The sequence below is a fragment of the Microcaecilia unicolor genome, chromosome 11 (genome assembly GCF_901765095.1).
Source record: "Microcaecilia unicolor chromosome 11, aMicUni1.1, whole genome shotgun sequence".
NCBI classification, from domain to species: Eukaryota; Metazoa; Chordata; class Amphibia; order Gymnophiona; family Siphonopidae; genus Microcaecilia; species Microcaecilia unicolor.
In genome coordinates, this window is record NC_044041.1 from 171,013,886 (window position 1) to 171,026,550 (window position 12,665).

General features: G+C 47.4%; 1 protein-coding gene across 1 annotated transcript in view; it reads right to left on the reverse strand.

The window, feature by feature from the left end:
• Nucleotides 1-12,665, reverse strand: part of LOC115481126 (cytochrome P450 2F3-like) — a 66,994-nt gene that overhangs the window by 39,794 nt on the left and 14,535 nt on the right. Inside the window, exons 3-4 of the mRNA XM_030220157.1 lie at nucleotides 7,568-7,730; nucleotides 95-244 (exon numbers count right to left, since the gene is read on the reverse strand). Coding sequence (XP_030076017.1) covers nucleotides 95-244; nucleotides 7,568-7,730 — 313 coding nt within the window. The remainder of the gene's footprint in view (nucleotides 1-94; nucleotides 245-7,567; nucleotides 7,731-12,665) is intronic.

Consider the following 12,665-nt stretch of genomic DNA (forward strand, 5'->3'; position numbering starts at 1 on the left):
TCAAGCCTTGGAAGAAATAGGAGTATATATACTGTAAGCCTAGGTTTCAAGATTAAATGAATGCCATAATTAAATGCATGAAAAAAATACGTACTGTTGGTTTTTCTGAACTCTTTTATGAGGAACCGATTCTCCTCTTGGATCCTCTCTTCAATGCTCCTTTTCCCCACTCCAAAGTTCCTCATGGTCTGCAGAGCGAATCTACGAAGCTCCTTCCATTTTTCCCCATTACTAAAAGCCACATCTGAAAGAAGCAAATGGCAAGAGAAACCTGGTTAACAAAGCCACTGAGAAGCATCCAAGAATTTTGGGCTTGCTCCGCATTGGCTGTGACAGCCTGCAATAATGAGAAGAAAGGCCACGATCTATTCACACACAGAAATTCTCAAACTCTCTGCTCATTTTTCTTCCTGAATACATGTACCGTGTGTTTTGGCAGGCATTAAATGAGATTGGTTAACTGCTCCCTCTAAGCTTAGCAGGAGCCCTCCACCTATAGTCCTGCCAGCAGTGGTGCTGTTTTACTATCTCCTGTTCAACAGTGAGAGACAGGCAAGCTCTGCAGGACTCCAGGGAATCTGTCTGTCCCCAGCAATTGAAAACACAATATTGAATCACCACCCCCTACTGGCAGCAATGCAGTTGGAGGACTCCTGCTCAGCTTAGAGGGAAAGGTGCAAGCCATGTAATCTGTCAAGTATCGTTCTGCTCTCCTGACTCTCTGCTCTATAGAAAACTGCGCTTTTGGCTACTTGTACCTACAATTGAATTTAAAGATACTATTTATTTGGGTTTTCTTCACACCTTTTTAAGTAGTAGCTCCAGGTGAATTATATTCAGGAACAGTTTGTATTTCTCTGGATAGCTTACAATCTAAGGAGCCCTTTTACTAAAGGTTAGCACATGCTAATGGACATTATATTGTAAGCCACATTGAACCTGCAAATAGGTGGGAAAATGTGGGATACAAATGCGGCAACATAAATAAATAAATAAATAAATAAATAAATAAATAAATAAGAACATAAGTGTTGCCATACTGGGACAGACCAAAGGTTCATCAAGCCCAGTATCCTGTTTCCAACAGTGGCCAATCCAGGTCACAAGTACCTGGCAAGATCCCAAAACAGTAAAACAGATTTTATGCTGCATATCCCAGAAATAAGCAGTGGATTTTCCCAAGTCCATCTTAATAATGACTTATGGACTTTTCTTTTAGGAAGTGATCTAAACCTTTTTTAAACCCCGCTAAGCTAACTGCTTTTACCACATTCTCTGGCAATGAATTCCAGAGTTTAATTACATGTTGAGTAAAGAAACATTTTCTCCATTTGTCTTAAGTTTACTACTTTGTAGCTTTCTTGTATGCCCCCTAGACCTAGTATTTTTGGAAAGAGTAAACAAGAGATTCATGTCTACCCGTTCCATTCTATTCAGTATTTTATATCTCTCTATCACATTTCCCCTCAGTTGTCTCTTCTCCAAGCTTAAGAGCCCAGTTTAGCCTTTCCTCATAGGGAAGTCATCCCATCCCCTTTATCATTTTCATCACCCTTCTCTGTTCCTTTTCAAATTCTGCTATATCTTTTTTTGAGATGCGGTGACCCAAATTGCACAGTATTCAAGGTTTGCTCGCACCACGGAGTGATACAAAGGCATTATAACGTTCTCATTTTTGTTTTCTATTCCTTTCCCAATAATTCCTGAAATTGTATTTGCTTTCTTAGCCACTGCGTCACACTGAGCAGAGGGTTTCAACCTATCAACGATGACACCTAAATCCGTTTTCCTGGGTGGTGACTCTTAATGTGGAACCTTGCATCATGTAGCTATAGTTTGGGTTCCCCTTCCCTCCAGTGCAGAAGCCCCTGGAGACATATCCTTGGTGCTAGAAGATATTGCATCCCTTGGAGGGCAAGTTCTGTCTGTAGGATCACTTCCTTCCTCTCCACAGTGATGCTCTCCCTTCAGGAGATCTATTCTCCTCCAAGGCAGCACAGAGGTTACTAGAGTGGAGGTGGGACTTCTCTGCTTTGTCCCTATAGACCTCCTCTATAAACCTCTGTGTCTGCCTCAGCTCCTTCAAGTCTGCTATTCTAGGTTCCAGAGATTGAACCCGTTCCCCGAGTGCTAGGAGCTCTTTGCACCCAGTATACACATACGACTTCTCACCAACTGGGAGATAATCAAACATGTGACACTAAGTGCAAATGACACATTCACCATAAGTATAAAATAGAATGCTCTAAAGTCTGTTATTGTATGCTAAGCTTTTGTAAAAGGGCCCCTAACTTTGTACCTGAAGCAATGGAAGATTAAGTGACTTGCTCAATATCTTAGGAGCAGCAGCGTAGCACTGCAGGGCCAGCCCAAGGTATGATGCCGCCCTCCCCGGGCCGAGATGCTGCCTCCCTCCCGGGCCAAGATGACGCCCCCCCTCCCTTCGTGGCGTTTTACCTCACGGTGACTTTCTAAACCCAGCAGCGGCAGCGATTCCCATACGTTGCCCTGCTGCCGCTGGCACCCGCCTCTTCCCTTTACTGTGGCTGCCTGAGCCTCTGATGAAACAGGAAATTACATCAGAGACATGGCCGCAGTAAAGGGAAGAGGCGGGTGCTGGGAGCGCAGGGCAGCATATGGGATTTGCTGCCGGTTTGGAATGTCACCGTCAGGTATAATGCCGCGAAGGGGAAGATGCCACCCCTCTGATGGCCACTCCTGATGAGTGCCGCCTGAGGCCCTCGCCTCAGGCGGCCTAGCGGTCGGGCTGCCCCTGAGCAGCAGGATTTCAATCAGGTTTCCCTGGTTGTTAGCTCAATGCTCTAATTGCTAGGCTACTCCTTTACTACTACTAATGACATCCATGTCCTTGGACTGCCCAAGCTGAACAAGATTTGTTGACCTGGACTTCATTCTTGTATCTCATTAAGGGATCCTTTTACTAAGCCAGTGCTATCACTAGCACGGGTCTTACCTGTGTGCTGAGGCCTCTTTTGGCGCAGCTGTAAAATGGCTGCATTCCCCATTTTCTCAATTAATGGCCATGCACTGATTTCCCTATGAGCGCGTGGCCATTATTGAGGGAGCACTTACAGACACCTATTTTCAAGGTGGTAAGGGCTCCCACGGTAATCATTTGGCATGCGGCAATGTATCTGCGCTAACCCATTAACGCAGAACACACCTAATCTCCACCCCCAAACACATCACCAGCGCTAAAAATTAAAAAGTATTTTTTTGTGTGTGGGATGCGTATGCAGATGCCAAAACTACCGCAGGCCAGAGGCATAGCTATGTGGGGCCACGGGGGCCTGGGCCCCTGTAGAGTTGGCCCTGGACCCCCCTGCTGACGACCCTCTCGACCCCCCTCCCACCACCAACCTGTCGCCAACCCGCCGTCGCCGTCTGCTACCTTTGCTGGCAGGGGACCCCAAGCCCCCTCAGCCGAGGTCCTCTTCTTCCTTCGTTCTGTTTCTGAGTCTGACGGACATCAGACTCACAGAAACATAATGAAGCCCTGCAGATCACAAGGCTTCGTTCTGTTTCTGTGAATCTGATGTCCTGCACGTACCACGTGCAGGACGTCAGACTCAGAAACAGAACGAAGGAAGAAGAGGACCTCGGCTGGCGGGGGTTGGGGTCCCTCGCCAGCAAAGGTAGGCGACGCCAACGGCGGGGGAGGGTTGGCGGCGGGAGGGGGGTCAAGAGAATGGGGGGGATCAAAGTTGGTGGTGGTGGGGGGGGCGGCGGCGGGGAGGTCGGCAATGGTGAGGGGGGGTCGTCGTCGTCATGGGGGCTAAAATGTGCCCCCTCACCTCGGGCTCTGGACCCCCTCCCACTGGTCTGGCTACGCCCCTGCCGCAGGATGCCTGAGCGTGCCCCGCAGAAGTGCTTTTTAACCAGCAGGAAGAACGTATTGGTTCTTATTGCAGTTTATTAAAAGGGCTCTTTAAACTTAAGACTTCCAAATTTCCACCTGCACCCATCTTGTTCTAGGGATTTAAAAAAAAATGTATGCCCTTTACAGTTGCTCTTGAGTTGGGGAGTCATCTTCAGGAGGAGCTAGGGTTAGAGCAGGATTACAGACTTTTCTGGAGGAAATTACACATCTGGTTCCTTCTTAAATTTTATTTATCTTTATTTAAAAAAAGAAAAGAAATTCTCATCCACCTATCAGACATCTGTGTGGACTACAACAAAGTGATCATAAAATACAAAAACAACAAAACTAGTACACATTACAAACAAGTAGAAAAAAAAGAAGACATATATATATAGACGCAGATAGAAAACAATATAAACAAGCCTAATTTTATTCCAGGAAAGGCTGGATTTACATGTAAAATAGACAGTCTACAGCTTAGGGCCTCATGCTTCACTAGCATAGAAAACTGTTAAAACTGAACTTTACTTCCTACTTTATTGGGGGGGGGGGGGGGCGGGGGCTCATCCACACTCTCATCACCTCTCGCTTGGACTACTGCAACTTGCTTCTCACAGGTCTCCCACTTAGCCATCTCTCTCCTCTTCAATCTGTTCAAAATTCTGCTGCACGACTAATATTGTGCCAAAGTCGCTATGCCCATATCAGCCCTCTTCTGAAGTCACTTCACTGGCTCCCTATCCATTTCCGTATACAGTTCAAGCTCCTCCTATTAACCTATAAGTGCATTCACTCTGCTGCCCCTCACTACCTCTCCACCCTCATCTCTCCCTACGCTCCTTCCCAGGAACTCCGTTCACTAGGCAAATCTCTCCTAATTGCACCCTTCTCCTCCATTTCTAACTCCAGACTCCGTTCCTTTTATCTCACTGCACCTTATGCCTGGAATAGACTTCCTGAGCCATTACATTAAGCTCCATCCCTGGCCGCCTTCAAATCCGGGCTAAAGGCCTATCTGTTTGATGCTGCTTTTAATTCCTAACTTGTCACCTGCTCGTAACCTTATCTTGTCTTCCTCTCTTCAATAGTCCCTTTTTCCCTATGTGTCCTTCTGTCTGTCCTACCCTTATCCCTTTTTTGTCCTGTCTGTCTGCCCTGATTTAGATTGTAAGCGCTTTTGAGCAGGGACTGTCTTTTCTTCATGTTCAATTGTGAAGCACTGCGTACGACTGGTAGCGCTACAGAAATGATTTGTAGTAGTAGTATTTGTAGTTAAATGTTACAGCTTTGAAGCCACAATGGGCCACATTCTATATGGCACCTAAAAGTTCCACGTGGAACACATTTCTGCCTAAGTGTATTCTATAAAATTTACACGTGGTATATAGAATATGATTAAATCGATGTCATAGCGCCTAAAACTACACGCATCCATTTACACCAGTGAAAAGTGGGCGTAAGTCCCTGCTCATAGATTTAGGTGCACTGGGCCATATTCTATAATTATGCGCGTAAATCTAGGAACGCCTATGAAATGCCCATTTCCCCGTCCTTAGCCACACCCCTTTTTCCCTGTGTGCGTAGAAGTTAGGTGCACTGCATTATAGAATAAGCTTAGCGAATTCCACACGTAAGTTCTAATTAGTGCCAATGCCTGCTCATTATTACTTGTTAAGTGCTGTTAACAATGTTGGTTAGCTTGTTAAGCCAATTAAGTTACGCGTGTAATTATAGAATTTGCCTGGATTTTGGCTTGGATCTCTAGGCACGCTATACAGAATCTGGTAGAATATGGATATATCCTGCCTTGACCCCATGCATAACAAAAATTGTAGATGAAGGGGGAAATGTATCTTTTGCTGGTCTGTGCTGATTTTTTTTCCACTCTCGAGTTAATGGAGGGAGGAGGAAGAGGGAGTGCATGCCAGATTCTTATCCCCCCCCCCCCCCCCCCCGATATTCTGCGCTATTTAACCAGGCTAAATCACTATTAGCAAAGTAGCCTTGGAAAGCCATATTTCTAGATATGAATAAGGAATGGATCCATAGGAGCCAACTTTTCAAAATGATTGGGGGTGCTGAATTTTTTTTTTTTTACAGATGGTGCATTCCCCTCCCCTCCCCATCCCCCCTCCCCCTTGTCCCCTCCCCCTGTCCCTCCTCCCCCTCATCCCCCCTCCCCCTCATCCCCCTCTCTTCCCTGTCCCCCCGTCCCCCTCCCTCTCCTCCTCTCCTGTCCCCCCTCCACCTCCCTCCGAGTTCCAGGCCTACCGCCCTCCCTCCGAGTTCCAGGGGCCCCCCTCCCAGTTCCAGGGTCCTCCCTCCTAGTTCCAGGGTCCCCCCTCCCTTTGAGTTCCAGGGTCCCCCCTCCCTTCGAGTTCCAGAGTCCCCCCTCCCTCCATCCCTTCCTTCGAGTTCCAGGGTCCCCCCTCCCTTCGAGTTCCAGAGTCCCCCCTCCCTCCTTCCCTCCCTTCGAGTTCCAGGGTCCTCCCTCCCTTTGAGTTCCAGGGTCCCCCCTCCCTTCGAGTTCCAGGCCCCCTCCCTCCAAATTTTAAAAGTAATCTATTTTACCTCTTCGGGGTTAGGGCGGCAGCAGCGGTAAAATCCATGCAGGCTCGGCTCGGTGCTTAGTTCAGTTTTCCCTTCGCTCTTTCTCAGCTCTGGTCCCGCCCTTGCGTAAACAGGAAATGAGGGTGGGACCAGAGCTGAGAGAGAGCGAAGAGAAAACTGAACTAAGCACTGAGCCGAGCCTGCATGGATTTTACCGCTGCTGCCGCCCTAACCCCGACGAGGTAAAATAGATGACTTTTAACATTTGGAGGGAGGGGGCCTGGAACTCGAAGGGAGGGAGGGAATGAACTTCCAGTGGGTGCACAAACTTCCAGTGGGTGCAATATTGGGGGTGCTCGAGCACCCACAGCACCCACGGAGTCAGCGCCTATGAATGGATCTACTCCTTGGGATCTTACCAGGTACTTCTGACCTGAATTGGCCATTGTCAGAAATAGGGATGTTGGGCTTCATGGACCTTTAGTCTGACCCAGAATGACTGACTGACTGACTTACTTACTTAGTGACTGACTTAGGGCCCCTTTTACTAAGCCACGTAAGTGCCTACACATGCCGAACGTGCGCCAAATTGGAGTTACCGCCCGGTTACCATGTGGCCCTTGTGGTAATTTCAATTTTGGTGCGTGTCCCCTACTCACGTCTGAAAAATATTTTTTATTTTCTGCCACGCGTAATGGATGCATGCCAAGTGACATCTGACATGTGTAGGTCATTACTGCCCAAATTCTTTACCACTAGGTCTATGGCTGGTGGTAAGGTCTCAGACCCAAAATGGACACACGGCAATTTTGATTTTGCCGCACATCCATTTTCGGCAAAAAAAGGGCATTTTTTGCAGGTGTGCTAAAAAATGGATCTGTGCGCGCCCAAAACCCGTGCCTACACTACCGCAAGCCATTTTTCAGTGCGCCTTTGTAAAAGGACTTCTTTCTTTCTTTCTTTCTTTCACCAAAGTGGGTCACAATCAAACATACACAATTTAAAATCACATAAAATTAAAACAGACAACATTAGTACTATCATTTCTAAATACAATCAATAAACTCCAGTAAACTTATGTTCTTATCTTGACCTACCTGGTGGCTCGTTAGATAATGAGTCCCATGGTCTTACCATTGTCTTTGGTGTAATTGTCAAAGACTGGATAAGGTCCTCTGCCACCAAATTGTTCTGCTTGATTGATTAGAGCCTCCTTTATGGTCTCATATCCACACAAAACTAAATTTGGCTTTGGGCCAAAATAAACTGTGAACACTGGGCCGTATTTCTTACTTATCTGTAGAAAGACAAATAGGCACAGAATGATAAGCAAGAGCATATTGATTTAGCGTAACAAAAAGCTTAAGGGAGTAAAATATTAGAGAAAAATATATATAAAGATAGCTTAAGGCTGTCTGTGTTAATGTAGGTGTTATATTGTGTTCATGTAAAGTACATAAATTGCATTTACTTTCAGATTACTGCTGGAATTCTTGAGGGTAATGCTAACGGATATGCAAATTATAAGGTCAATATTCACAGGTGCTTCTAACCAGATAAGTGCCAGCCAGTAAAATATTCTGGGGCACTGAATATTTTCTCCTTGGTATGGAAATTTATCTTATGCATATTCATTATGGATATCGTGAAACCCTTAGTGGCTGGGGTTCCACCAGGACTGGTTTGGGAATCACTGCATCAAGTAAACCACTTGTACGGAAAGCAGAAAATACAAAAACAAGGGAAAATAAAGAATCATTTCCTTGCTACTGGCTGGAATTTTAAAAAATGAGGACTGCTGTAGTTAAATATTAGGGGTGGGAATGGGGGGGGGGGGGGGGAATATGTTTTTAAATGTGCAAATAACCACTTTAAATACTAATACCAGATCTACCATATACCTTGAATGTATCCTTCCTAAAGGTGTAATTAATTTTCAAGTGTTAGGAGGTCACATTTGCTCTTGGCAATGGATTCATCCCTCTTGCCAAATCTCGAGGCCTTCAAGGACATCTCACCACCTCACCTTTCTTCCTGTCCTTCCTTCCTCTCCAGTCCTCCTGCTTTCCTCCTGTCCCTCCTCACTTGTTCTTTTCTTCCCCCAGTCTTCTTCACCCACCCCCATCATGCCTGCTTGCACTAGGGCAGACTCAAGGGACTGTGGCACTTTTGCTTTGGCACCACACTCTCCCCCACAATCTAGTATCCCACCCTTCACTCTCTCTCCTCCCCCATCTGTGATCTGGAGTCTCCTCCGCTTTCTCCGGTTCCCCCTTCTGCAGAACCAGACTGAGTTGGCCCTGGCTCTCACCTAACTGTTTTTACTTTCTTTTGATTTTATTGTCTGCACTTTTACTTTTTCTGTCTTGTCCGTTCCTTCTTGATTTTGTTTTGCACTCATTCACTTTTGCTATCTGGCTTTTTTTGTCTCTTTTATTTTCAATTGTAAACCGCTATCAGGCTTATTTTTGAAAGAGAAGGGTGCCCATCTTTCGACACAAATCAGGAGATGGGCATCCTTCTCCCAGGGTCGCCCAAATCGGCATAATCGAAAGCCGATTTTGGGCATCCCCAACTGCTTTCCGTCGCGGGGATGACAAAAGTTCACGGGGGCGTGTCGGAGGCATAGCGAAGGTGGGACTTGGGCATGTCTAACACATGGGCGTCCTCGACCCATAATGGAAAAAAAGGCGTCCCTGACGAGCGCTTGGACGACTTTACATGGTTCTGTTTTTCTTACGACCAAGCCACAAAAAGGTGCCCGAACTGACCAGATGACCACCGGAGAGAATCGGGGATGACCTCCCCCTTCTCCCCCAGTGGTCACTAACCCCCTCCCACCCTAAAAATTTTTTTTTTTTAAATATTTTTTCCAGCCTCTATGCCAGCCTCAAATATCATACCCAGCTCCATGACAGCAGTATGCAGGTCCCTGGTACTGCAGTACACTTCAGGCAGGCGGACCCAGGCCCATCCCCCCCACCTGTTAAACTTGTGGTGGTAAATGTGAGCCCTCCAAAACCCACCACAAACCCACTGTACCCACATCTAGGTGTGACCCAGAATGGCTACTCTTATGTTCTGATGTTCTAAACTGCTCCAGGGACCTGCATGCGCTGTCATGGACCTGAGTATGACATCTGAGGCTAGCACAACATATTTTGAAAGATGCTTTTTGAGGGTGGGAGGGGGTTAGTGACCACTGAGGGAGTAACGAGAGGTCATCCCCGATTCTCTCCAGTGGTCATCTGGTCATTTCGGGCACCTTTTTTGTGCCTTAGTTGTAAGAAAAACAGGTCCGGGTGAAAACATCCAAGTGTTTGTCAGGGACGTACTTGTTCTTTTCGATTATGAGTCAAAGACGTCCAAGTGTTAGGTACGCCCAAGTCCCGCCTTCGCTATGCCTCCGACATGCCCCCTTGAACTTTGGCTGTCCTTGCAACAGAGTGCAATTGGAGACTTCCTAAATCGGGTTTCGATTATACCGATTTGGACGTCCCTGGGAGAAGGACGTCCATCTTCCGATTTATGTCGAAAGATGAACGTCCTTCTCTTTAAAAAATGAGCCCAATAGTAACCTTTAGAACTTTGTAAGTCTACGTGCTTTGAAAATTAGCTTCTTGGTCACTTTGTTGAGACTTGAAATTCAATTGTGCCTCCAAGCTTGGACTTCCAATTCCAATCAACTGCAGGTTGAAGGCACTCAAAGCAGGACATCCAATTATTGGGAAGGTTTTCCCCACCCCATGCCCTTATAATCCTCTTTCACACCTTTATCATTTTTCCTTCACCTTCCTGCCTTATGATCATCTTTCAACTTCCTACATACATGATTTGCCCAGCCCCCCCATCTTTATTTTCAATCCATTCTTCTTCACCCCTACACCACACCCCCAGTATTCTGGTATCAACAATTTCCCTCCATGTAATGTTTTCTCACGCCTAGGGTTTGTTTGTTTGTTACATTTTGTATCCCACCTTTTCCCACTTATTAGTAGGCTCAAAGTGGCTTACATAGTTCCTGATCCTTTCTCCCTCCTTTTGGCCAGAAGGAGGACAGTGAACATGCATGACCTGCCTGCCTTCTCTGCTAGCTGAATTCACTATGTAATTTGAACATCCACTGCTGGGAGGTCCTATGGGGCCTTTTTACTAAGATATATAGGCGCCTATGAGCAGTGGCGTAGCAAGGGGGGGGCGGTGGGGGTGGTCCGCCCCAGGTGCACGCCGCTGGGGGGTGCTGCGGCGCGCGCCTGCTCTGAGTTGGCTGACTTTGCGCATTCGCTGCAGCTCCCCCTGCCCTGGAACAGGTTACTTCCTGTTCCGGGTCAGAGGGAGCTCCGGCGAACGCGCGAAGTCAGGGAACTCTGAGCAGGTGCACGCTGCGGCACCCCCCCCAGCGGCATGCACCCGGAGGGGGGTTCCGTGCTGCATTGGGGAGGGGGTGCTGCAACCAGGGGGGTCCGCGCTGCATCGGGGGGGGGGGGGGGGGGGGGTGCTGCACCCTGGGGGGGGGGGGGGGCGGGGCGCCGCCCCGGGTGTCCGCCCCCCTAGGAACGCCACTGCCTATGAGCATACAAAAGGCATCAAATTAGAACTACCGCCCAGCTACCGCGTGTCCCGGGCGGTAATTCTAATTTTGACGTGTGTCCAAAATGTGCAGCAGAAAATAATTTCTATTTTCTATCGCATGGCGCTAACTGGGTGTTAATCGTCACTGTATGCGCACTGACAATTACTGCCTGGTTAATGCGTGAGATCTTACCGCTATGGGCTCCCCACTTTGGGCTTGGGCCCCCTCCAGAATTACAGCATTCCTTTACCTTTGCTGGCGGGGATACCCGAAGCCCTGCCAGCCAAATAAATACAGTGCCATGGCTCCCCTTCTCTTCGCGCTGCTTCCTTAAGGCAGAAGTTGGCAGCTCAAGGCATGTGCTGACTTCTACCATTGAGGAGGAGGGGAGCAGCGGCACTATTTATTTGGCTGGTGGGGCCTGGGCATCCCCTCCAGCAAAGGTATGTTTGGCGGGCGCATGTGTGAAGGGGGGGGGGGGGGAGAGAGGAGGAGGAAGCAATGTGTTGCCCTCTCCCAGTCCATCCCCAAAATTGGAGGGCTGGCTATGTCCCTGTATTGTATTCACCCAATGCTGTCAATTTGGAAACTCTGTGGGAGAAAAATGTGTGGTTTTAGATATTGGGTGCTTAACAGACTACACAGCATCGCTTTTTGATTATAAAGGGACCCCACTACTAATATAAACGTACCTTCTGGATTTTGGACCATTTTGTACATTTGAAATAACCAGGGCTTTTTTTGAGGGGGTACTTGGGGGGAACTGAGTACCGGCACCTTTTCCATTGTCTAGTAAAATTGACCCATGGTCCCCAAGTTTTAATGAAAACTCTCAGGCTCTACATACTAATTCTGCCTTGTTATAGATTCTGTGACTGGTTGCAGGGGGCCTGGCTATTGTGGGGTGGGTCTCTCAGTGATCACCCCACCACTGAAGGGTGGCCTGGCATTTGAGTACCGGCACCTTTTCCGCTAGAAAAAACACACTGGAAATAACACCCCCTTGTGAATCAATATTGTCTCCCTGTCCTGTCTCCCCTTAAAAGCAGAGTAGTACACCTACCCCACTCATTTTCTCTGTAGCTTCTGGTGTGCTGCTGCTGCATTCAAGAGTGTTTCCTCTATGTAAATGATGTCTGATTTCTTTGGGCCCAATATTCAAAGCGATTTAACTGACCAGGAGAGGCTCCAGGCCGCTCAAAATGCCTGTCCAGTGCTAAATGGGGATATTCAGTGGCATTTAACCAAACAGTACCACTGAATATCCCCTCTGACCGCCCATGCCAATGGCTAGTTTGTGGGCAGTGCAGGGGCAGAGTTAAGCTGGAGACAGTGTGGTGTGGAAAGCTAGCTGGTTAGCATAGATTTTCAATATACTAACCGGCTGAGCAACTGCATAAAGGGGGTCTTACTAAAGATTAGCTCGCATTATCTGCAGCAGTGCCCAAAGGAATAAAATGGGTCCTATGGTAGATAATATGAACAAATCTTTAGTAAAAGACTCCTAAAGTTAAGACAGAAAAAAGGTTGTCCTAACTTTATGCCCTGAAGGCAACCAGGCACCAGACTGAATACTGGCAATTGCTCAGTTACCTTTGTAGGGCCATTAGCAGCCCTCCGAGCCCCATTGGACTCCTCAAAATGGCATCCTCCATCCTT